The sequence below is a fragment of the Poeciliopsis prolifica genome, unplaced genomic scaffold (assembly GCF_027474105.1).
Source record: "Poeciliopsis prolifica strain line A6 unplaced genomic scaffold, Auburn_PproV2 SCAFFOLD035, whole genome shotgun sequence".
NCBI lineage: Eukaryota > Metazoa > Chordata > Actinopteri > Cyprinodontiformes > Poeciliidae > Poeciliopsis > Poeciliopsis prolifica.
This window is the reverse complement of record NW_026562410.1, coordinates 2,974,422-3,001,271: the sequence shown is the minus strand read 5'-3', so window position 1 is coordinate 3,001,271 and position 26,850 is coordinate 2,974,422. Positions and strand designations below refer to the sequence as shown.

At 41.7% G+C, this 26,850-nt stretch overlaps 1 protein-coding gene across 2 annotated transcripts; it reads left to right on the top strand.

Annotated features, from left to right (window-relative positions):
• Positions 1-1,746: 1,746 nt before the first annotated feature.
• Positions 1,747-26,442, top strand: olfm1b (olfactomedin 1b). Of its 2 annotated transcripts, none has more exons than XM_055052399.1 (6): positions 1,747-2,419; positions 10,819-10,968; positions 11,605-11,760; positions 14,886-15,105; positions 21,178-21,284; positions 24,305-26,442. In XM_055052399.1, exons 1-6 carry the CDS (start codon positions 2,354-2,356, stop codon positions 24,977-24,979), a joined length of 1,374 nt encoding a protein of 457 aa, XP_054908374.1. In that variant the 5' UTR covers positions 1,747-2,353; the 3' UTR covers positions 24,980-26,442. The 2 variants fall into 2 exon arrangements, with proteins under 2 accessions (XP_054908374.1, XP_054908373.1); XM_055052398.1 differs by lacking the exon at positions 1,747-2,419 and adding an exon at positions 7,836-8,825.
• Positions 26,443-26,850: the final 408 nt, after the last annotated feature.

Here is a 26,850-nt window from a genome sequence, read left to right as displayed (position 1 = left end):
TTCATCAGGCAGAATTTAAGGGTTCTGCTTGGCTCGGTGGTTCCTGCTGCGGCTTTTCTCTTTAAAAACAAAGTTAAATGTTGGCCAGTGAGATGTGTCACCTGCTGTCCGGTGTGTGTGGGCTGTGCACCGACATGCAGGGAAGGACTCCTGCCAACAAACAAAGGCTCTTGTTTACATCCAGAGTATTCCTCCCTCATCACTCAGACAATATGCCTAGCAGTCAGGTCTTCTGTGAGTGAGTTATAATTTCCCATGCATGAATATTCCTTTAGTATGTTTTCCTAAAAAAAAAAATAAAAAAGAATGATTACGGAAGCTGAGAAAGGCAATTTGTTTCACTTTGATTCAATATGTAAAACATACAGTCATGCAAAACTACCAGAAGTTTTGTTTTGTTTTTTTATGTTCCAACCATGTGAGTGGATTTTTACTCGTAGACCAAAAATAATGCAGAAGTGTACAGTGAAAAGAGAGATATGCATACGAGCATACGCACGTGACTGCTCGCATGGTTTGTGGTGACAAAAATAAAAAACAATAAGAATTTAAAAAAACAAAAACATCTAGCTTTTCATCAGTGGCAAAGTAAAGAAGGCATTTCTCAAATCTTGACTGCGACAAAAAATGATCAAGGAAGAAAGTCAACAGGATGTAGGAGGAATAACTTATACACAAATATGGATATAACAAACTCAGTGCTTTTTCATTCTATACTGGGATAAATTATCATCTTTGCCACATTTATAAACTTTATAGTGGTTGTTACATCCTAAAATTATTTTTATAACCTGGTTTGTTTCTATATTTCTTTCTAACTAAGTGAAAAATAATTGTATTTTATGTTTCTACACATCCAGTCATGGTCTGAATTACCAAAAACTGAAATGTTTATTCCTCCAGAACTCCAAAATGATCATTTAATGTTAATATAAGACATTTGCATTAAGACAAAAAACCTGTCTTAAGATATGCTGAGAAAATAATAAAACCAAAGTGGCGTGGTTATATAACAGATTTTTCTTTGATTGTAAGGTGACAAAGACCTGCTGCTCCAAGAACAGACCCTGGAGACACTTTGGCTTTTAATATAAAGTTGATTTCAAAGTGTGAAATTTGTATTCCTTGTTAGGATCCTAAGTTGTTTTGAGGTTTGTTTATTCTGTATTCCTTAGTCTATATTTATTGGAGCAGTCTTGTTTCTCTTATACTTTAATTCAACCCTTCCTTAGTGAATAGTTATTGCATTTGTGTCTTGTGTCTAGTTATTATTGGTCAATCTAGTTTATTTATGTTTCTTAGGTCTAGTTCTTCTTTACTGTTACTTCCCTGTTGTCCCCAGTTCCTGTTACTTTTTTGTTGTTGTTGTTCTGCTCTGGCTCCCTGTGTTTCCTGTTTTGCCTTATTTTATTTTATTTGCAAGTTTTTGTCATTATTATTATTATTATTATTATTATTATTATTATTATTATTATTATTATTATTATTATTATTATTTAAAATATTTAACATGATCCATGGTCCTGGCTCGGGTCTGCATTTTATTCCATCCATAAACTCACAACTGATGACATTCATAAAAAATAATAATGATAAATTTAAAATAAAGTTCTTGTAAACAATACAGTTTAATTTAGAAACCAAACAATCACGTCACAATCTGATGTTTTTTTTATTTATTTGTTGTTTATTTTAAACAGGCTCCTTCCTGTTTAAATCTCGCTCTCCCTGCGATGCAACTTCCGCTTTCAGCACCGCGGACAGCTCCGACTCTCTCTTTTTGTATTTTTTTTTTCTTTTTTTTCTCTCTCCTCCTCTCCCCTCCCACCTCGCCGAGACCTTATACGGCAGCTCGAGGCGGGGAGGTAAACTTTTGCCAATATCCCGACCTGAAGATTTGTGCCCGGTCGGTTTTCGCTCGCGGAGCGGCGCGCGCAGACCAGCCTCCCCCTGCTCCCATGTCCGTCAGAGCCGCGCGTCGCAGCTAAGAAGGCGAGAGCGTCCGCCACCCGACGAGGGGAGAGGCTCCGGAGACAGACCGAGGCTCTCGATGTGAGACGGAACATGCCCGGATACGATTCCGCGAGGCAGATTCGCCGTCGTGTGCTGCGGGGGGATTGAACTGCCGTCGCGGTCGTTATTTAAAGGAGAAAAATACAGAGAGAGAGAGAAAATAAAGAGAAGAGGAACAGAGCCGAGAGAGGTGGTTGAAGAGGAAAAAAGACCGCTGAGCCGAAAAGCGGGGTGGTGGTGGTGGTAGGGGAAGGTGGGGGGGGAGGGGGGACGCGAAAAGGAGGGAGCCGATCTGCATGTGAGACCGCTGGTCCAGGCGCGCGCACACCGGAGGCAAGAGATGCAGCCCGCGAGCAAGCTCCTGACTCTGATCCTCCTCGCCTTCATGGGCACAGAACTCACCCAAGTAGGTTTGCTTGTCTTTCTACACGCCATTTTTCCCACCTGTTTGTTTATTGTTTGTGCCTATGTACACACACGTATCTAAAGGTTAAGTGGCTCTCCCTCGTACAAGGAGACCCCGAGAATTAGCCCCTTTCTTCCCCCCCCCCCCCCCACACACCCCCCGAGCCCCCAGACGAACAGCCCGGGGTTACATGATTGTGAACGCGTTGACACATCGGTCCTCGTTAGCGAAAGGTCTGATTTAACATTTCCACTCTTCTTGCTACCAGATGTTGCCCACAGCTCCCTGTAAAATAAATAAATAAATAAACAAAAGCCATCAATTAACAATAGTGATGGACTGCTGCTCCTTGCAGAAATCGGAGCAAAACAATCAAATGCAGTGTCTCCAGTAAGAGGGGTGGAGGGGAGGGGGGGGTGTGAGCATGCCCACTGACCACACTGTGACTTTGCTGGCGCCTGTGAATGAAGGGAGCAATTATTCCAACAATGGGCACAAAAAAAAAAAATGTGCGCACAAAACCCAGTGAGACGTTGGGGTTGTTCATTAGAGACACCCGACAGGCAGCAAACATCATAAAGGTGAGACTGGTGAGGGGAGTGGGTTTATTCATCACCAAGGCCCCTCTGCCTGTTCTGGAACGAAGGATCTTTATTTATGTATTTCAAAGAAAATCTTATTTATTATTTAATTTTGCTTTCTTCAGCACAAACGCATAGTTTTGACACGTTGTGAATCGAACTGCAACTGGTATTTGGAGAGAAAATAATATCAAATGTGGAACGAGGCGCTATCAATAAATTCTGCCCATACCCCCCTCCCCCCCTTCTGCCCCCCTACCCTCAATTGGCACGCCACTAGGCACAAACTCAATAATGTGGGTGTAAAGTAGTTTGCTGCAAAAAACCCCTGCCGGCCCTGACAACCAGCATGTCGGAACAATATTGACAGAATGTGGCTGTGAGAGGATTGGGGAGGCGGGGCGGGAGCCGTGGGGTGTGTGTGGATTCCAACAGGTTTCATGGGAAATGTCATCTACAAGGAAGAAGTTTTTAGTCATGGAAGCAACAGCTTGGTTTGGACAATCGTAATATGTTTTTGGTAGAAGTTTGGATGTTGACAGTTTTTGTTGGTCTGGCAGCGAGTCAGCAAAATGCAGCTGCGGATGATGCTGATGGAGGCAAGAGGGGAGGAAGGGTGGAGGGTTCACATGGATGTTTTGAAGTCTCCTGATAATCCTGTGGTGCCACAACAAAATCAAAGAAAGAGAATGGACGGGGCTGTTGTCCTCAAGATAACTTTATTGATTTCCGAAAATGCACAAATTTCACTTTACCCCGTTGACAGTTCGTAGCCCGACTTCTTAAACATGGCTGCCTTTTCTTACAAACCTACTCCCAAGTTGTGCTAGTAAAAACTGCGTTTTGTCCTGACACACTCAACAAAATAAAATGAAAAGAGTTGTTCTCCTATTCTTAAGAAACTTACAGATTTCCCCTTGTTTGTGGCATTTTGGGGGGGGCAGATTCCACAAATCATCATCTTAACATAATATTTATAGTTCCATGCAGGTTTTGACCAAGATATACAAAGCAATTTCTATGTATGTCTAAATCTTCCATTTTTGGCATTCCAACTAAGCCAAAAACAAAGTAAATGCCATTTTTCTCAAGCCATGTTTTAAAGTAACTCGATGTGTGAGGTTACAATGCTTAAAAAGTCGACTGAATTTCAAAAGTAAAGAATGGAAAAAACTCTAGTCTATTTACAATTTTATACTTTTAACTTTTGTGTTGCCACTCAAAGATAGGAGGAAACCCTGGGTTACTCACCATATAACCCATATTGCTCTGTGTGTCACGTCATGTCTCCATTCATTTTGGTTTTTTACTTATTGGAGTCTTATAGGTACTGTAAACCGACTAATATCAGTTTAATTAATCAGTTGTGAAATGTGGGTATGAAATGTCCCACTGACTAGAATGAAAGCAGCAGGCACCTGTTGCTACCCACTGAAGCTTGACAGTGAGTTACAGCGCAGGCACCCTCTAGAATTTATATTTGAAGAAAATATGATGCACGTAGGGGTTGTCTTGACAGGATGTGGCGACTTCATAGAGGTGGATTGAAAAGCATTTTGCCTTTCTGGAGTTGCGACCAGCAGCCTGGTTCCTGTGCAGGTCAGGGCCTGCGACACACTGACAGTGTCTTTGCTTTGATGGCCTGTGAGAAAGTCGATATTCTCGCACAAGAAAAACTAAAAGACAAGATACGCCGACAAAGCCGCTGCTTTTATTGCCTCTGTTTCATGGAAACCTTTTGGTGTAGGAGGGGAAACCAAACATCTTCCCAACCTCGACTCCGACTGAAGCGAGGTTGGGAAAAATAATACAATTCTTTCTGTAAATATTAGGGACTTGCAGCTCTTACTGTTGAGCTACGTCAGGAACTCTCAGTTTCATACGCAAAGTTCGTCTTTCCTCAAGACATCTGGCTGTGGCAGCCAGAGACACCCTCGCTGCGTTCATCCCGCCCTCTGTTCCCTGGATTTTTTTGGGCTCTGCAGACTCGATGTTCCCTCTGAGAGGAACAGTAAGCATTCAGAGCAGCATCTGCTCCTCACCTGCACCGCCTCTTCCACCAATGGGCTTCAGGCTCACATCCTAAAGTACCTCGGCAACACATGATGGAGCAGGTGTTGACGTTGAAAGCCATCTTTTTGACGCTGTGCGATATGGTAAACCAAGAATTAGCTCAGGTTGTAAAGCTGTCTTTTTGCTTTTGTAGATACAAAGTGGCTTTAAAGGCTCTCTTTGGAGGAAACAAAACAACAAAAGCAACAATGATACTCAGTCTGGCGTTCCATGGGTTCAGAGTGGATTTCATTATGCGTGGTGTGATTGGCAGCTGATGATTATGATTCAGCATGGCCGGCTGAGGCAAAGGGTGGAGAGGAGGAAGGAAGCAGAAGAGGAGTAGGTGGAGGTACGATGCATTTCACAGCGCATTTGTAGGCTGAGATATGTGATGTTTTTTTTGTTTTTTTTCCCCCCCAACTCTTTTTGCAAACAGCTAAAACTCTAGATTCTGAATGTGACATTGTGGTTGTCCTACAAGGCAAAAACAGCTGCAGCAGCACAAAGAGCCCAGACAAAAGTACTACTCTCATCAAGCTTTAATGCTCAATCTCACAGCAGAACGAGGTCGTTGTGGAGGTGGGTTGTGAAATATGCCAGCTTGTTTTTTTTTTGTTTTGTTTTTTCCTAGCAGTTCTGTTGCTTTTACCTACAGATTTGTTCACAACGAATGCATTGTAGAAATGACTTATCGGTATTATTCTCAGGCAAACGCAGCACACGACAGTTCACCCACTGCTCTTGTCTGTTTGTATGAACCCCATGAGGATAAATGCTCAATCAATGCCGCTGCATATCCACCAATCTGTCTTGATAAACAGTCTGATTGACCCATCTACAAGAAGGTCAATGATTATTAATCACTCTCTGCCACCATAACTGTTGTCCTGCATGATTAAATCCTGAGGGCTTTAGCTGGATGGGCTTAACAAGGAAGAGGTACGTCCATTCCTGTTGAGGTTACTTTTAGGACACTGTCCTTTCTTCCTTCCTTCCCTTTTTCTATTGCAGTCTGCGTTCCACAAAGACGCCTGTTTGCAAAGGACTCCTTAAGTCCAGCCCTGAGAACATCATTATAAGCTCATGCTAGCCTTCCTCTCATTATATAATCTGAAAGTGGACTCCAGAGCTTTAGCGGGGGAGGTCGATAGCTGCCAGTGAAACTACTGTCACTGTGTGATCCCGCCTTAAAGGTCATCTACAGTGAAAGGGGAATTGGTGGATGTGAAAGTAATGGAAACACAGTTTGCTTGTAGATTGTTCACATATTCAGTGTCTTTCAGAGAGATTTTTCAGAGATTGTGCAGTCGTGTGTTCAGAGTTTTTTAATCTGTGTCCCGTTGATCCAGAACGTTCCAATTCTCAATCCAAGCTGTTGACCCTCCGTTTCTTCTGTGGCGAGGGTGAAGGTGCAGGGAAATGAATGGTTTTCTAGTTTTTATATTTGTCTCATTTAATATATATATATATTTTTTTCAATAGCACGGTTACTGATATAACTGCTGAATGATTAATTGGCATAATATGGAGAAAATAAATCGCTGTTTTGAAACCTGCTATCAACAAAACAGCTTCTAAAGGTTTTCTTAGGAAACAAAGCAAAGAGGATAAAACAGTATGGCATTTATTTTTTTAAAGTATATCAATGTAATTTCATGCAATGTGTTGCGTTACTGTAGTGAAAGATGAATCCACTGTATAATCCCAAGGCAGCATGAGGTCGTATGTAGAATTTAGTTTCCACTACAGCATCTCTTTGTGTTTCCCATGCCTAATCTTCTTTTCATCGGTTTGTTCTGCTTTTTTTTAATTTGCTTTCTACATTACACAAGAAGGACCAAGTTAGATGTTAATTTCTGAATCAGCTATAAAAAAAAAAAAAAAAAAACTTGCTGATCTATTGACAAACTACTAAAGCATAAAATGCCCTCTCAAAATTAAATGCAAAAAAATTACGGCTGTTTACATTACGATGAAACTTTAGGTTTCGGTTAACACCTGCACAACTGGTGCATTTTTCAACAAGTAATGAGAGAAATGGGTCCCTAGCCGATCATGTATTAACACATAAGACTGATAGCACATAAGGCATTTAAGTCTGATATAAAAACTACAAATAGTTCACTTTTTGTCACTAAATTTAGCAATACATTCTCAGAAATCAACGCACGTTAATCAATATTTATTTTGCATTTACACTTATGTTTTTTTTAATACACACAAAAGCAATATCTGCTTCTGAATTTAAGAAAAAAAAAAGTTTAACACATACAGAATGAAGTCACTGTTAAAAGCTCATTAACTGATGATCTTGAAGGAGTGTTTTCACTCAGGGATATATAATTTTATTTATTTTTCACCATTACCTGAATTAATCCCAGGAAATGGGGTTCAGACTATTTCTATCAGTGGTAATATTTCCCTACCTTTTGACCCACATAACACTGGATGGGACCTGTGACTATCAGTCAGTTCTACTGATTCATATAAGTAATAACTCTATAACTGCATTTCCATCAACATAATGATTTTCTACATAATGTTTTTGATCTCTTCTGACGTTCACGACACAAATTTGTACAGTGCTTAGATGCAAAGGTCGGTGCAGGTCGAGCTTGAAATCCCCGCCAGATACGCTTTGAAATACGCCTTTAATGAGTGACGTGTATTGAAACTTGTAACGCCCAAACCAGCTACAAGATGGCGCCAGAGTCACACGAATGAAAAGCAGATTCTCTGAGAGGAGAGAAGCGAACGCTTCCGTTTCCAACCAGACAAACCAGACCTGAAACACGCTCACTCTAAAGCTTTTTGCAAAACCTTGTCGCCTTTTGTGTTGCAGTGATTTTTGTGTGTTGACTGTGCAGCTATATTTTTTTATTCTTCCAAGTCGGAAGCGAATTGCGCGGGAATTTATTGTGCGGACATAAAGGCCAGTGAGAAAGCAACATGACCGCCAGGATCACAGAGTCCTCTCAGACGTCGCTTGTCTGACTGACCTCATTGTCGTGAAGCTTGTGGCTTATTGACGACTCGAGATTGGCTCTTACAATGAGCCCCGTACTGTGTGACATCATTGCGTCTGGCGCTGTGGAGATCTACAGCACCTCCTCTTCCCCACTCCCTCCTCACATCCATTTGGTGCCGCCCGTACGAGCAGTTCATCACAGAGCGCACCCAAAGCAGGAGGCGGACCCACATAGTAAAAGGCGAACCGGAGATCGGGAGCAGCATTGTGCGGGACGGCCAGCAAAGAGGATCTATCCATCGGCTGCGTGCTTTCGGGGTTTTTAATTTAATAATAATAATACAAATAATAATAATTAAAAAAAAAAAAAAAAAAAACACCCGTCGGGCACTTTTTTTGGAGATCGAGCGTTGCGGCTCTCTCGCCTCTGTCCCACATACCCGCCTGCGCCTCTGCTTCCGAGCACTCCCCGCATCGCATCGCCCTTCTCCTTTTTGAAGAAGATGTCCACGAAGAGCCGAGCCGAGCCGGAGACCCGGTCGGACTGCCGAGATGCTCTGGGCACCGCGACTCGCCTCCCCGGTTTCTCCACGGAGTCCGTAGAATGAAGGAGGACTGACGTCGAGTCCGAGTCGTCCGGAGCGCGAGGAAGATGACGGTGCCGTTGCTGAAGATCGGGGTCGTGCTGAGCACCATGGCGATGATCACCAACTGGATGTCGCAGACCCTCCCCTCTCTGGTGGGGCTCAATACCACCAAGCTGACGGCGGCGCAGGGAGGGTACCCAGACCGGAGCACGGGAGTAAGTTCCATCCATTGGCCCCTCAAACCCCCCCTATAAGAGATCGGGCCGATTGTTTTCCCCCCATCCATCACTTAAGGGGATGTTAATTATAGGAAAGCGCTGTTGGCTCATTCATAATTTAAAGCTGAGCTTGTGCCGTGCGCCCCGGACTAGTAAAGGATTTTGGAGAGGCGTCATAGATTCCTCCACTGGTGTTTGATGTTGCGCTGCAGCACCGAAATGGAAAGTTGGTCTCTTATTTATTTATTTATTCTTCCTCTGAGATTTGATTCTAAAAATATATGGACATTTAAATGCTTCAAATGCAAAAAAAAAAAAGAAAAAAAGAAAAATAAACAACGTGCTTTCCTAGATCCCCTCTGAAACAGCAGGGGTTTTCATCTATCCTCTCCACGGTGGGTGAATGGAAGAAGAAGGCGCTCAATGCCACTGCCGGATGAATCAAAATCAAGTATTTGTCATGCTGCTCTTGTCAAATATTTCGATTTTGAGCTGTGGATACAATAACTGACCTACTGGAATTAATCCCACTGACAAGGGCGCCTGTAGGAAGTTTTAAAAATGGGGTGGCCAAATGGGTGCCGTTGATAATCCAGGGGGTAGCACTTGCCTTCTATTATGTGCGGGTTAGTGCACAAGAGGTTGACAATTCAAAGGAATGTGCAACAAAACAGTTAATGAAATAAGCATGAAGGAAATGCATGATTTAGCTCATCCATGTTTGGCTTCTCCTCTGCGTCTCAAGACTGCCTGGAGCAGGAGAGGCAGCAAATTTTTCGAAGTGGCCGTTGCTTTTCTCCACCACTGCACTCCTTCACATGGCGCCTCTGCGTGGAACGATTTTCAGAAATCGTGTCAGGCAGTAAGAATTCCCATTATTTTCCATTCGGCAGCATCAATCAGCAGCGCACGCGTTTGACGGCCTTTTGAGTTGAACACAAATTAGGCTCTGATGCTATTATTAACTCTACCAAGGAAGCAGAAAAAAACATCTATTTTATAGTCCTAAGGGGAAAAAGTCATAAAAAGCCGTATGCGTGAATCTTTAGTTGTTTTTTTCCCTCGTGCAATTAGTGAGTACTCAGTTGTAGCCTCATTCCCCTTTTCCTTTATCACCGCCTCCCTGGCTGGATTAAAAGGCAGCTGACACACAGGAGTGAATGTGTTTTAAAAAATGCCACTCCTTTTCTCTGATCCCAACAGCAGGACAGTAAATGGATTAGTCATGTCTCGTGTGATGGATTATAAAAAGAAAAAAGTGACGTCATAGTTCTGGAATAGTAGAGCTGTGGCCCATATATAGACTGAAGGCAGAGCAAAAAAAAAATGGACTGCACATTTTCTGGTGAGACGTAGTTTAGATTCAAAAACCACAAAATCGCAAAATCAACGTTTTGGTCGTTTTGAGGAACTAAACTCAACAACAGTTGGTTGATGGGTTTATACACTGAAGTTCTTTGGTTTTTTTGTTAAATAAGTCTTGAATATCTTCCTTTATATGGATACAGCTAGTGCTCCTGGGGCCACCAGGGCCTCCGGGTGCCCTTAGTTGTCAAGGAGTTGCTTCCTCAGGTTGACTCGTAAGTAATGAGCGTAAAGTACATTACATAACAGGGGAGAAACCGTTTGTTTTCATATTGTACATACCGGAATAATACAATCACAGTAAAACCAAACAGCATTTCTCTTGAAACCCAGCAGCAGGAAGATTTGCCTGAGCAACCCTTATAACCTCGAGGTCAGTGATGCCTTTGGACGAGTCTGCATTTAGTATCCATGGTCACCGTGCTGACTTACCTGCCGATCTGTTTTAATGGTGTGGTATTCTGATGCGTCTTCAGAGCGTGCCGTGATGGGGAACAGACATTGATGCGCATTTCACAAAACAACAAAGCTTACTGGTGTTCATCATGCTTTTTTTGAAAAGCTATGTTTTTTGAGCCATTTGACAGCACTTTTTGATTATTTATTTATTTTGTTTTGCTTGAAGGTGTTGCCAGCAAATCCAGAGGAGTCGTGGCAGGTGTACAGTTCCGCCCAGGACAGTGAAGGGAGGTGTGTCTGCACCGTGGTGGCGCCCCAGCAGTCCATGTGCTCGCGAGATGCTCGCACCAAACAACTGAGGCAGCTGCTGGAGAAGGTAATTGCTTGGCTAAATACAATTACAATTACAGCAATGGCAATCGGTGTCCCACAATGCCCAGGGCAGCCATTTTTACCTTGTTTCACGCTCACAAAGAGATGGTCCTCCAATCACCTCCCTGAATGTGGGAGAAGAACAGAAATCAAGTGTCTAATGAGCTCCCTGGAAACCCAAGTCATCATGGGAGGCAGTTGAACGCTGTGCTTATGTTGCGCTGCATGCTCCCAGAGCAACATGTCTAATGATGCAACGCAGCTCAATGCCCAGCCTGGGAGCTACAACGCAAACATTGGTAAACAAGCTAATCCAAAGTTACGCAGATTGGTCGATTTTACACGAGCCCACATCAACAGGCTCCTCTTAGTTTAGGGAGTTTATGAAGTGGATCATTTCTGGAGACGACAAATGTCTGAACAGTATGCATATGTCGCTTCTGAGGCCCCTGACTAGCTGGCTGATGTTTGGGCTCTTTGGTTTGTGACTCATCACGAAATGCGTGCTAAGCCAAAACAGCATATTGGAAACCTGTTGCTTTTTTTTTTACACCAGACACTCAAAACTTTTGGGGTAGAGGAAAAAAAAGCAGAGATATTTTAGTCATTCAGCCTCCATTCATGTTTACCGGATCCCCAGGTCCAGAACATGACCCAGTCCATCCAGGTGCTGGACCAGCGCACCCAGAGGGACCTTCAGTACGTGGAGAAGATGGAGGTCCAGCTCCGTGGCCTGGAGACAAAGTTCAAGGAGGTGGAGGAGAACCACAAGCAGAACAGTGCTAAGCAATACAAGGTAAGGAGGCCCCTTCTGCAGCCATCCATCCCACCACCATACCCTCAGAGATTGCTGTGTCACTCAATGTTAGCAGCCTAACCCATCCTGTGTTGTCTGTTAGTTGAAAGAGTATAGAATCACTGCAATCATTATAGTATAAATAGTATATATTTCACAGTTTGTAAATGCCCGTCTCTTTTACATAGGTAAAAAAAAAAAATGCTACAAAAAAAAAAAAAAAGATTTTTAATAAATCATTGTAACCATCCACTTTAAATTGTTTTTGTTTCAGGTGAAAATTAGCTTAATAAACACACATATGCACAATTGCATCAGATACAGGAACTATAAGTATATAAAAAGTAAATGTTCTCTTTTAAAGCAAGAACCTCGATTGATGTTTCCTCCTAAACCTGGTGCTTGAGATCACATCTGAGAGGCTGTGACATTCTGGTAGCATTTGCATTAGTGCCCTTTACATCGCTGCCTTTTTGCTTCAGTTCAATGGAGATCAAGTCGACACCTTTAAATTATTGAGCTCTCCCTGTGGATTGGCCTGAAACCAAACCGCGCTGCAGCCGTGTTTAGCTTTGCGGCTAAATTTGTGACATTAAAATCAATAGATGCTCATCGAAATGCATTTGGTCAAACATACCAAGGTAAGCTGTCGGAGATAAACACCTCTCAAGTCAGCTGCCTTCATAGAAATGCTGCAAAAGGGAAGCTGTGGAAGAAATCCCATTTGGCACAGCTAATTTGACAGAGCAAGATTTAGCTTCATTTTTATTGCGAAGGATTGAAAACACTTATCGAATGTGTTTCAATAAAATTTTTATTGAAACAAATTGAGCTGCCACTTAGTCTCATTAAAAAAAAAATTAGTTATTACTAATGGTATAATTTATTGCTTAATTTGAATTTATCATCATATTAATTAGTGCTGATATGACCCAGATATTTCTGTTCTACATATAAACTGGAACAGATTAATTTTGGCAAACATGTCGTCCTCACCCTTACTAAAAGATTGATATTAAACCTTAATGTATAAGTAAATTTATAGTAAGTGTGTAACAGTACATTCAGCTCAAACAGCAATTCGATATGATACACATATCATATCGATATTAGTGGTTTCACAGGAATGGATAAAATTAGATTTGTCAATTTCTGGGTAATTTTATTATGTACTTTTTGAGGAAAGTAAATTTACCCTTTATCTTGCTTTTTTCACTCTGTGTTGTAAAGAGTGTGCAATCGTTACAGAATAACCCAGTCCAGTCTATATGTTGCATTATATGCACAATTTAATGTGGTCTTAATTTCTTGTAGGCTATAGTCATGAATTGATCTCAAACCGCCACAAATCCAAGCTTTCATATGTGTACAAATGCCTATTGTTGCATATTTAACACATACCAAAGGTAATACTGAAAACACTTGTAAATTGTGTCTAATTTACCTAAAGCACATCTTAAATTTTTACAATGATATCTATTTTTTAATTCATCGATGTTAATGATGAGGGCTTAATCCCACAAAAGTATTGAAAATGATTATTTTCTTGTCCTGTATAAGTCTTTAGCTTTAGTTTCCTTGCGGCTAACAGTCAATCAGCTTTTCTTGTTTACATTAGCGTCTTCGAAAGCCACTATAACACTCGCTTCTTCAAGGCTAATGTAGCAGATTTTTGTAAGTCGACCATATGAGCAATATTGTATTAGAAAAGACTCCTTTAACACAACAGAATAACTCAAAAAAATTACTGAAGTTCCCTTTTTCAAGCTAAAGCAGTTCAACTTTGTTTTAGGGCCGACTAGCATTAGGTCCCTTTCTAGCAGCTTTGGCAGACAAACTCTGTTCAGGCAAAAAAACAAGTATGTTGTCAGTTTGAAACTTTGTTTCACTCCTTACTGGTTTCCTAATAAAAATAGTCAACAGATTTAGCTATGTGCACATCTATGTCACATAAATACAGTTTCTGCTGCATCTTTAGCTTTAGCATTGAATCCTATTTTCATACCATCTGTCTTGCACTTCTCAAAGTGTCTCATCCCCCGCCATTTATGCATGCGTAGCACACGACCTCATGCAGCCACGCTCAGTGCATGCACGCAATTTACTGTGACATTGTTTAAGTGCACTATACTAAATATGTGTGTGCCTTTGTGTGTCTCTTGAGTCAGGTTAGAAAGCTCTAGCCCCTGTCAACAGTCTGTCATTTTCTTGCTTGCAGGACTAACTTTAAGACATGTAAAGAGAGCCACAGGGAAGAAGAGGCAGGTCAATTCCAGATTCCCCCCCTGAACTGCGCCACAGTACTGAGAGTGTTTGGGCATCAAACAGTTAATTTACCCTTAGCATCATTAAGATTAAGAGACCCCCTACCCCCCTCACCCTTCTCCCAAACCAACCCACTACTGATCTATTCCTGCATGTTACTGCTGTCAACGTTTTCCATCTTAAAAGCTTTTTGCTGGCGTAAATACATTTATTATTATGATTATGATTATTATTATTAATTATTATTATTACTAATTGGTGTTAGTTACTTTTCTTTTGGCTTTTGTCTATGCATATTTGGTTGATCAGCAACTCTTTACGTAAAACTCTAGACGTAAAAATTCGAGACACTTTGTTGTGTGTGACATGTAAAAGCATGTAACCCTTAATACGATGTTGCATTTTGAACGTTGATGACCAATAAAGAGCTTTCCCAATTGTTGTCCGTGTACCGAGGGCTTGCTTTTTAAACAAACAACAACGATGAAACAAACAAACAAACAAACAAAGCAAAAACGGCTGCTCGCTGTCCTGAGAAAGGGGCCCCGACCCCGCCTGCTCCGATCCGTCCAAGCGGGTGGAGAGTATTCTTCGGGTTTGTTCGCTCAGAGACACACCTGCACAGACAAACTAAAAGTAAAACAAACAAAAACAAGTACACCTGACGCACAAACACCAAACACGAACTCAATAAGTGAAGAAGCAGGGCAGAGTTAGAGTAGTCAGGCTCAGACAGGTGCTTTTTTTTCCCCTTTTTTCTTCTTCTTCTTCTTTTCTTTCTTTTCTGGAAAACCAGTCTCTCTCTTCTCATTTCTTTGGTCGCGCTTGACACTCAACCGAGCTTATTCTAATCCTTTCAGGCCATAAAGGCGAAAATGGAGGCGCTTAGGCCGTTGATACCGGTGTTGGAGGAGTACAAAGCCGATGCCAAATTGGTATTGCAGTTTAAGGAGGAGGTCCGAAATCTGACGTCAGTTCTAAGCGAGCTACAAGAAGAGATGGGGGCCTATGACTACGAGGAGCTCCACAACAGAGTGTCAAATCTTGAGGAGAGACTGCGAGCATGCATGCAAAAATTAGGTAGGCACAGAAAGTTGCTGACACACACTTTGCTTGCATGCACACACACTGACTAAAGATGTCATAATAGCCCAGAAATTTACTTTCAGGCATACATACATGATGATGCAAAAAGCAAGGGAATCTTGTGCGTGGGTTTATTCCTTGCAACTGCCCGACCCTCTAAGTACATGTGTAAGATTGCTCAAAACTTTGAAGCCACCGCTTTAAAGCGGCCAGCCTCACTCGCAGTATTTTAAAAGTGTTTCAATTTGAATAATTCCCCAGGATTTTCTTCCAAAAGGTTTTTTTTCTTTTCTTTTCTGAATTTTGGCTGCTTCCCCCTCCCCTTTCGCTGATTTTTGTGTTGAGTCATTGTTCCTGACCAAAGCAACAGAAGGTGACACATGTTCTGCATAAATGTGAAACTAGAGAAGCGCAGGGCGGAGGTAGAAGTGCAGCATACCACCGGTACCTAAAAGACCCAAAACAAGAAAGAATTCATTGTAAAACTCTGATTGCTTTGGGAATCACCTTGTTGGTGCTAGAAATCCTCTTTGTTAACTTTATTACCTTTTGTTGTTCATAAACTTGAAGTAAAAAATGATCTCTGAAGTAACAAAGCACAACAAATACAAAGTATCAAAGGCCAAAACAAACCATTAGACGGTATCGTAGCTTACAGCCGAAGTGTTTTTAACTGTCAAGCAGAATGGAGGATTTGTGCAAGAGTGCACATTCTCAGAAACCTGTTGAACTTTTCGCATATTTTTCATACAAATTTGGTGTAAGTAGGTCATCATTAGCTACCTCTGGAGGGTAACGATAGGAAAACATTGGCAAATCAACACAGAAATGATTGAGCAGGCACAAAATCAACCTTAGTCCCAAGACTTAAATTCTTCAGAAAAAAGTCTGGAGTGAGGTAAAGACGAGAGAGCATATGTGAAGACCCTGAACTCTGCAGGGTCTAGAGACAGACTGTGCAAAAAGGAATAGTCAAATGCTGCCTTATTAACAAATCAAGGTCAATGTATGGCTGCACACAATTTTGCCACTGGTAATTTTATTCAAATCAATTGAATTATTCCAAACTGATTGATTGCATTTGGGTTAAAGGCTGTCTTTCATTGGGCGATTACGCTGCAGAAATGAAAATAATTGATTTTAAGGGGTTTTCACACATTGTTTTCTAGCAAACGTGTACCACCTTACTCATTTACATTATTAGAAATATTACGCGGCATTCCTAGGAGAAGGCATTATTTCAGCCTACATAATATGTGTTCCTCAATATGTTAAACCTGATTAGCTTCATTGCGGCAGCCCCATCAGAACGGCATGATGGAGCACTTGCTGCCTCAAAGTGGCACACAAAAATATGCCCACAGAGTCAGCTGCGCTGCTCACGTGGTTCCAGTCTTATCTTTGCCTTTTAGCCCCTTCCTCAGTGTCTTCACACGTCTTATGACAGAGGACGGTGCTAATAGATGCACACCCACACGGTGACTAAGATATATTACAAGAGCAGAGGCACTTAGCACATCGCGGGTATATTGTGTCCCTGTTTTGAATAATTCACAGTGCAAGATGACAGAGGGGGATTTAAAAAGTGCTTGAGCCACAATGCCCTCTGTTAGCTCATTTCAGCTCGCTAACTGATTCTTCTGTCTTACATTCTGCGGTGAATCTTCAATCTTTTCGTGCCGTCATGCAGATTTTAATATCAGGTGAGATTGACGAAAGCAGAGGAGAGTTTTCAAATGATGACTTCGTCGTCCGTCGTGGTTTACTCATGATTTAACTAAGACTGGTCACACATTTAGTTAAAATTTATGAGCAACACTTTTTTATTAAATAGAATATTAATGATACAAAAGCAGACTTTGGCACCAACCAGCCCTCTTAGGGTTTTCATGCTTTGGAACCACAGTGAGAATCATGATCCACAAATGGGAGAAAAAAAAAAAAACTTTCCCAGGGCTGTCTGACCTGCGGATATGAGTCCAAGAGTGCCTCATGAGCGACTCATCCAGAAGGTCACAAAAGGATCCAGAACAAAAACTAAACCCTGCAGGCCTCACTCACCTCAGCTAAGGTCTGTCATTGATTCAACAATCAGACATTTAGCAAAAATGCTATTTTTTTTGTATTGACTTTCTATTACATCTGATGTAAAAGTAACCACATTTTAGAAAAGAACATCAAACGTTTAGTCAAACCTGGAGGTGATTGCTTGATGCTTTTATTGAGATTAGTTTATTTGTTGTGATAGATCCATGAATTCTGCTTTTCAACAGAAATCCCTAAAGGGGAATATCTCACCATCACTTCGATTGTTTGGTAAAACTTCACAGATATTACAAATCAGGCCAATGAGCCAACAGAAAGTCCACCTCTTGAGTGGCTCAAAAATGGCCTAGTCAAAGTCTGAACTTAACTGTAACTGAGTTTCTGAGGCACTGGCTTTAAAAAAAGGCTCCAATGTGGCTGAATTAAAGCAATTCTGCCAAGCAGAGCGATCCAAAATTCATCCGCAGCGATGTAAAAGATTGATTGCCGGTTTTTCCAAAAGACTGATGCCAGCTGTTGCCCTCAGAGTGCAACACAGTCGGATGTTAAACTTAGCGTTCATTTACTTTTTCACACAGGACACTGGACAGTTTGTCAGCTGATAATGAGATTAGTTTGACTTGAAACAGTTAAGTGCAAAAGCAAAAGAAGAAGAAAAAAAAACACTCCACAAGGAAGTGAACACTTACAGCACCACTCCCCGTGTCTGCGGCCAAGCAGCTGGAAACGGGGGGGAAGCCGTGATTTCTGGGACGGAACAGTGGCGCGCGCGAGATCGGAGCGGATAAAGGCGAGGTCACCGAGCGAGACGCTGGCTTAGCCAGAGCAGAGGGTGGCTCTGCTTTTCATCTTCGCATGCTTGCTAAAGCTCTCATGCATCGTGCACACAGATACACTCCAACTCCATGCCGCCGTGCAGAGATTAAACTGGCCAAGGTCACTGGCCACATTTGCATAAGACCAATAACAACGGGGGAAGGGAAAACAAACAGAGGAGGCAGGAATTTTTTTTACCTCTGAGTGACAGACAGGGAGGGCTGTAGGAGGGGTGGTAATGGAATGGAGAAAGTGAAAAAGAGCAGGAAAAGCGAATGAGAGTAAATAGAGTCTCCGCTGAGCTGTCCTTCAAGCTGTTGTGTGCCAGAGAGACTAACGGGCCCGTGGCTGTCGGGACACAATGGCCATCGATCAAGTGGACATGCCAGCTTGCTGGGCAATAATCAAATAAATAAATCTCCCGTGCCACCGCAATGTGAATGCACACGGAGCCGCAGGCAAACGGAGGCCATGGAAACTCAGACACACTGATGGATGGAGGAGCAGGAGAGAAACCTCTGCTGGCTGCTCCACAGCAGCTGATCCGCCTTCTCTGCTTGGACCGTAAATAATATTCAACTGGAAAATACCAAAGAAAATCCCCCAAAATCCAAAAATCTCATCAAAGTATTTCAATGGGATTTTATGTCACACTAGACTAACACAAAGCAGGAGAAAACTTTGAAGTGGAGAAGATTTTCAATTCTTTCTGAGAAATGTGGTGAGCATTTGTGTCCATCTCCCTGTATTCCGCTGCCCCTAAAGTAAATCAGGTGCAACAAATTGTCTTCAGAAATCACCTTAATGATACAAATAAGAACGTCGTTCCTTCCCAGTTCTCTTTTTGTAGGGAAGCACAAGAAAGTAGCAAAAGAAAAGTTAAGAATTAGCTTACATGTTAGCGAGTGAAATATTTGATTCTCCAGCTTTTCATGCACATAAGGAAGAATTTTGACATCTCTCCGTTTATGGAGGCTTTTGAAATCCTCCGAGTTTCGTGGCTGTTGCTTGGTAACGCAAATCTTTGGCCCACTCTTTGGACGTTCTGTTGGGCAGAGTGGGCCTCAATGTGACCTTATTCTGCTTGTTCTTCAGCCACTCCATCATTGTCCGTGTAGGTTTTTGAGAAATTAGATCAACCTTATGCAATTTGAAATGAGGCAGTAAAATAACAACGTGGAAAAAGTGAAGCGTTGCGAGTACTTTGTTGATGCGCTGTATTTCCCGAGGGGCTTCCAAGATTTCAATTTATTACAGCGCCTGGTGGTAATACACTGCCAAGCAAATCAGGCTGAATTGTGTTGAATGCGCTGGAGAAATAAAAGAACATGCTGCCTGCCTGCTTCGTCCAGATGACGGCGGGTTTGTACGAAGGAATCCTCAACTCCAAATTTACAGCGGTGACCAAACTGCAGCAGATCCTGAGCTTGTTTACTTTCTCAAGCAAGAAGGATGAAATAATAACAATAATAAAACAAAACAACATTTAATTGGTGGAAAAAGACCCATTTGCAGTTTGACACAACAAGTTCATATTCATTTAGAAACAATAATACTAATGTTTTAAATCAGGAAGGGTTCAGAAATCCATTATTGAGAGGATGAAGGTTCACCTTCCTGCAAGGCTACGACTGGGTGGTTCAGACCAGAATACTCATGTTACATACTTTTGCAAAGTAGAATGGGCAAACAACCAGTCTCCAAATTTGCAAAGCTTATAGAGACATTCCCCACAAAACTTGCAGTTACAGCAAAACTGTAACTTCATAAGGACTGACTCTGAGGATCAGTGCATTATTTCCATAAAAGTTTTGAAAACCATGCACAATTGTTTCCATATTCATGCACCGTTTCGTGTTGGACTGTCTGTCACATAAAATCCCAAAGAAACATTTGTGAGCGTACCATGCTAAAAATGCTAATAAGTTGGTTGTGCTTTTGTGGCATCGGCCGCAGCTCTCAATAGGTGTTTATTTCCCCCCCCACTTGGGATTTGGCCTCTGATTCAGGCTAAACAAATTCGGGCCAAAAGGGGATTAGAACCTGCGCCGTATCTCCAGAAAGCAGATCCATCAGCGTTGCCCACTGCAGCAGTGGTGGACTTCTAATGATAGACACACGATTGTAGAAAAGAAATAAATAAATCAATGGCCAATGTCTGAGTGCAGTCTCTAATCCCCCACCGATAGGGTTACGTAAGGGACTCAATCCCCCCCTAGTAGAAACGGTAGGTCCACGCTTGTGCGAGTATGCATTTGTTTCTCAGCTGCAGCCGAGCTGCAGCCGAGGTGCAATTCCCACACATTCGCTCGGGCATGACGTATGCCGCGCACGGAGACACACCGACGCTCCAGCACAACGCCACGAGTCCCATTACATAAGAGGCTGGAATGTGACAGCGAGAGTGGCTGCAATGTGTGTGAAGATAAGCAGAGGGAAGCACAAATTAATCCCGGGTTGTGTGTCCACAAAAGGGCCGCGACATTTCACTTGGGTGAAGAACAAAAAGGGGATGATGGACTAATGGATGAAACGCTTCGCAGAGAGAGGAAGGGAGAGGCTAATGAAACCCATAAAGGAGCAGTCCTCACAGAGTTGCACTTTAAATTAGCTTTTTACTGTGGCTGGCTCCCATCTTGTGATTTTTGAGAAGCCCTTCGCTGTGATCTCAATTATTATTATTATTATTTCTCTCTCTCTGCTAAGAAATAGCTTGAAAGCCTAATGAATACAAACCCTCTAATCTCTGCCTGCACTTATTAGATAGAGAGGATTAGTCTGAACTCAGTCAGGAGGGACGCAAGACCGGCGTTATTTTTGTCAAATTTAGATTAACACCTCAATCAACGCTAATTAGCGCCATGACGCCTGGTGTTTCACACAAGAGGAAAAGTACAGAGAGCCTCTCCCCTTCCTGATTTTTTTTTTCCTGTTTGTTTCATTTCCCTCACTTCTTCACACATTCCCATTCTGAGGGTAAAGCAGGCATTAGCATATGTGAGCAGAATAATAAGCACTTCTTGTCGAGGACAGCATGCATGGGGAAAGGCTGTAAGATACCAACGAGCTGGACTGGATCTCCCAACTTCATCCCGGTGACAAAGTAATATTTTCCCACAAAGCTTGATCAAGCTGAAGTACCTCAGTGGGTGGGAGGGGAGTGGCATTGCTGCAGATGTTCCCATTTTACTTCTTTACTTGCAGCCTGCGGCAAACTGACCGGCATCAGTGATCCAATCACCATCAAGACGTCCGGATCCAGGTTTGGCTCCTGGATGACGGATCCGCTGGCGCCTGAAGGAGATACCCGGGTGAGTACAGCACACAGTAACACAATGTCTAATGTGGTTGTTGAAAAAGAATTGGACATTTAAAGCTTTTGGTGCTCTGCGTCCATTGGGGAAGTCAAACAGTAGAGCTGGAAACTGGTTGGGTAAGATATTTCTGCCAAAAACAGTTAATGGAAAATCTTATTTTTCCACCTTTGTTTGTTTTTTTTTGTTGTTGTTTTTTTTTAGATAATTTCTATTTGATAATTGGCAGAATCATAGCACAGATTATATTGTAGAGGTTTTTTTATTTAGTTTCATAAGTTCAGACATGCTGAGATTGCATGTCTGAACCTGGACGACGATGTCATGGCTTTGGGTATTGTTGAAAAACTTATTTCCTCAAATTTGAGTCAACTGGAGTTAGTGTCAGTAGTAACATTAGGTCACTGTTTCTTAATGAAACTTAGTTTCTTGAAAATATTGAAATTAGAAATCAGAAATGACCCTCGTAGGAAAACTTTTTGATTTACTCGCTCTGAAAAACTGAACATGGAGGAAATCATAAAAAATAAAAAAAAAGACCAAAATATTTTCTGCCCAGTTTAATTATTTCCATACATCTCTGGACATGGAAGTAGCTAAAAATCTAATTTTAAACTTTGGCAAACTTTGTTAGGACTGTGTAAAAATCTTATTTACTTCCGGAAAATCAAGAAAGCACACAAGCCAAGCTTTTAATTTAAGTCATGCGCAGTTTTTGCAATGTTTGCCAGTTGGCAAAGATCCCAATTTGGATTTTAATAGTGATTAAAATAACATTAATGATGATAGACGTAAAAATGTTGACCATCTGTCTTTTGTGACCAGATCTACAGCTGATATTTTCTTCGTAGAGGGAAAAACAAAGTCCGTTTCTTTTGCCCGGCAGCTGTGCGGTTCGCAGGTACAGCTGCTCCAAAAGCTGTTCAATGTCGATGCAATGCATTTCTTTGGCATCTTAATAAACGGACCTTAAAGTACAGGGACAGTTTGATTAGAAATTTTAGAACTTTGCTGATCAATGCTTTTCATAATTTTGGACTGCCTTATTATTCGTGGAAATGGTCCATGCAAAACTGATTCTTTTTGGCTTTTTGTTTTAAATCCAAAGTATTATAAAAGTAGGTCTTTGCGACGTTGTTGCCGGTGTTGCAAGTTACAAACGTGCTAATGTACAAACTTAATCAGAAGTCTGATTGCCTGTTAAACTTATCCGCTGATGAAAACTGCCCTCTGCAACCAACAGAACTTGTCATTTCTGTTCTCCAACAACGTCGGCTTCCTGTAGATAAGTTGTAACTAAATATGTCAGCTTTGGCATTTGCTAATTAGTGGAAGCTCCAAAGTCTTTGACAAGCATTAGACATTAGACTTCAAAACTTGTTCTCTACCTGATTGCTTCACAAACAACTGTGACTCCAAAGCTGCAGCTATTCTTTAAAAAAAGAAAAGTCAGTTGGAATAATAACACTGATTTGTCGACTGTTTGGTGGCTGCTAAAATGAAGCAGCTGTTTTGCTCACTGGGGAGTGAAGCCAGTTATGAACAGGATCCATGTTGTGGCTGATCTGGATGGTTAATGTTACCTGCTTTTTCCGTCTTAAACCCGCCTTTACGTTCATCGGGGATCATTTCCTACCAAAGCAACTGTTTGTAGCTCGTTCTGACCCAGACCGTCAGCCTCAGATGAAAGGAAATTGTCTGGGATGTTCAAGTACAATTCTAGATGCACCAAGGCTCAAGTCTGCCAGGGACTTGAACCTTTTGAAAGACCAGTGTCCCTGTCTAAAATGAAACGTTGCATCACCATTATGTCTCCTCTACAAGCCGAGAAAGAAGTTCGTACTTTAAAATATACATATTTAAGGTGCCAATAGCATCTTTGTGGCATAAAATAGATGAGACAAAGATTAATTTATCTGGTCACACTGACAAGAAGGCTTGAAGAAGATGAATGTGAAGTGTTGAAAAACTCTCTCCCCAAAGCTTCAATCCTTTTTGTTTTCAGCTTCAGTCTTACTGAAAATATGCAGTCTGAGTTTGAAAGTTAAATTAGTTGGTTTCAGTGCAAGGAAACCAACTCATTTAACCAAACTTTTCCAGACCCTGCCATGAAGAGCTGTCTAATATACAGCCGATATTAAGCGACTGCCATGCTGATGGCTGCAAACCTGTGCAACAAATTCTTATTTTAGAAGTCATTAAAACCTGTTTGTTGGAAAAACAAAAGGTTAAAGGTCCACAGGGACGAGTGTATGCTAAATTACAGGAACAGCTGTTATTCATGTAGTTATGATGAGCTACAAAGAAAACGTTTGTAAGATTTCAACGTCGGGCCTTGAAGAGGATGGAGCTCGATAACAGTTAGTCAATTATTTAATTATAACACCTTCCTTTAGAAAGCTTTGAAAAATAACACATTCCATCCAGCCTATCAGGCAATTTAACATTAGAGTGAAGAGAAATGCTAAGAATTTTAGCTGATGTGTAAAACGGGAACTGCGCAAAGACTAAAATTGTCGATTTTGATCAAGACACACCAAAAGGCGAAATGGCCCAAGAGTGTTTACTTGGCAGAAGTGGACAGTCTGACTCGACCTCATTTTCTACTCCGGTGTGTTTCATCCTGTTCCAAGGGGACCTGCTCCCTGCATGTGACTAGCTTTCATGAATCAGTCACAGCAGCAGGGGGTCCCAGGTGGTGAAAGGGCCTTAGCCATATCAGTTCCACAGAGACTGAGGAGCCAACGGGAAGCGGGGTAAAAAGCAGCTGAACCAGGAAGGTATCATCCTGACAGGCTCCTTCAGTTGCCATCCTGCGGATGACATCAAGAATGTTTTTTTTTAAATGATCATCATTAAAATGTTGTTGGCTCCAATGAAAAAAATCACTAGAAATTGCTAACTTGATTAGGATGCTTGTTTATAATGACACTTGGTTTTGACTGAGGGAAATTTAACTTAGTGGAATTATAAGATGCAGAGAGCTGAATAATTTGTTTTCTTTTTATTCTGCTTAGGTTTGGTACATGGACGGCTACCATAACAACCGCTTTGTCCGGGAGTACAAGTCCATGCATGACTTCATGACGTCGGACAACTTCACGTCGCACCGGCTGCCGCACCCGTGGTCAGGGACGGGCCAGGTTGTCTACAACGGCTCCATCTACTTCAACAAGTTCCAGAGCCACACCATCATCAAGTTCGACTTCCGCACCTCCTCCATCAGCAAGAGCCGGCAGCTGGACAACGCCGGCTACAGCAACTCTTACCACTACGCCTGGGGAGGCCACTCGGACATCGACTTGATGGTGGACGAGGGGGGCCTGTGGGCCGTCTACGCCACCAACCCGAACGCCGGCAACATCGTCATCAGCAAGCTGAACCCCAGCACGCTGCAGATCATCAAGAGCTGGACCACCAACCACCCCAAGCGGAGCGCCGGCGAGTCGTTCATGATCTGCGGCACGCTCTACGTCACAAACGGATACTCGGGAGGAACCAAGGTTTATTACGCGTACTCCACCAACTCCTCGACTTACGAGTACATTGACATTCCCTTGCAGAACAAGTACTCGCATATCTCCATGCTGGACTACAATCCTCATGACCGTGCCCTCTATGCTTGGAACAATGGCCACCAGGTGCTCTACAACGTGACACTGTTTCACGTCATCCGCTCAGAGGAACTGTAACGGAGGAGGATTCAGTAAGGATAGACGAACGTCGTTCTTGGGAAGAAGAGGGGGAAAAAAACAAACTCATTCTATTCGACCTCTGAAAGAAGAGACCATATCAAGAACATCTTGTTAAAACACAGAACTTGTCAAGGACTGCATTATCCATGAATGCAGTGAATGTGTACATGAACACAAATTTATCATTGAAGTGTTTCATTCCAAAATTAGTTGTTACTACTGGAGAAATACTGCAATATTATTTACCTAAAAAAAAAAATAAGTAAGATAATTGAAAGGAATATTAAGGTTTTGCAAATAAATGTCTCAAGATAACTTTTTTGATTTCAATGGTGTGTTTTATTTTGATAGCTGCCTTTAATAGTGGTATATTAGAGGCATTTTTATTTGGAATGAGACTCTTTAATTGTTCGTTGTCTAGAAAAAAAAGACGATTGTAAAAATAGAAAATATATTAGATTCAAAATAGTAAGAACAGATGCCAATAAAAGAAAATACCACGCCTTTTTTTTATATAAGCAAAAAGGTCATTCCTGTGGCTCCTCCCAGATGGACTTTTCTGTGGTCGACAGGGAGGGTTAGGGGTCAGAGGTCGAGGAGGTGGAGGGGGTCCCTGGAACAACGACTGTTGTCTACAAACTGCCCAGGATCCTACTGATAACGGGAATGTCAGTCCAGTCAGAGGACTGGATATCCAAGAGGAAGCGGGTCTGTCATATAATTTTTATCAAAGTTCAGTAGCAAATATAAAGTCTGTAGAGAACCAATGACATCCACTAAAAGACCTGAAGGCACTGACTGTTGATCGCGCTGATTTTTTGACCTGATTTTTGCGTATCAGTGATTATGTGTTGAAACGGATTTCTTTGCATGATTGTTTTCTATAACTCCAGTCTGCTCTGCTGAATGTCCTTTGCTGTGCGATACTACAAATTTAAGCGAAAGGGAGCTGGAAGAAGGCAAAACACAGTTAAAAGATTTTGCTAATATGTTCTTTTGTTGTTGTCGTTGTCCCTCGGCTCCTCCCTATGTAGCGTCTGCTTCTTTTGCTTCTGTTTCTTTGCCTCCATCTTGAATGTTCATGTACTATTCAGCCGCTGGTCTCCTTGTATTTATTTTTTTGAACTGTCTGAGGAATCTAGCTAGCTCACTAATCTACAAAGTTAAAAAAGAACAAAAAAACAAGAGAATTTCTGACGTGATGCATTGTGGGTAAGCGAACATGGTTCGCTTCTCTTCATCTCACATGAGCCTGAAGTGGTCAGAGGTTTACATTAAAAGAATAACCCCGTCTCATATCCACTGCGAGTGGCGCGTGTTTGTTAAATGTATGTATACCCTTGCTAAAAAAAAACAAAAAACTAACGAAAGCTTTTCACTCTTTTTGCGCTTTGCTGGACATATATTGTATCTGAAATGAGATGGTCTATGAATCGTGTCAATAAAACAGAGAAATCTGATTCTCGGGTTGTTGTTTTTGAAAGTTACAGGCATCCTTTAGACAACATGTCTGCTTCAAATTGAGGCTCAAGCTCACATCAAAGACCGCAAACATCTTTCATTGCAATATTCTTTTATGGAGCATTCTGTAGAGTCATAAATAGTGCAAAATACTGAGCGCATGTACATTCACTTTTTGAAGCGAGTGTGAAGGAAATGAAGGTCTCAAAAGTTGCACGTTGCTTCTGCTGGCTGTGGTAAAGCAAGATGTTGTCATATATACTGAGTACTTCACCTTCACATGCTGAAACAAAGCAATCATCTGTTTCAAGATCATTCAGTTACTGTATTTGTTTGATCTTTTTGTTTAAAAACATTCCAACTTTAATCTGATGAAAGTTTTGTTGTTTTTTTTTTTTTACAAGCCA

Excerpts from the sequence above, each read along its gene's own strand:
- olfm1b (XM_055052398.1), top strand. The coding sequence starts at position 8,676 with ATGACGGTGCCGTTGCTGAAGATCGGGGTCGTGCTGAGCACCATGGCG. Across the intron at positions 15,106-21,177 it reads AGCATGCATGCAAAAATTAG|CCTGCGGCAAACTGACCGGC; the intron begins GTAGGCACAGAA and ends CTTTACTTGCAG. Across the intron at positions 21,285-24,304 it reads CGCCTGAAGGAGATACCCGG|GTTTGGTACATGGACGGCTA; the intron begins GTGAGTACAGCA and ends TATTCTGCTTAG.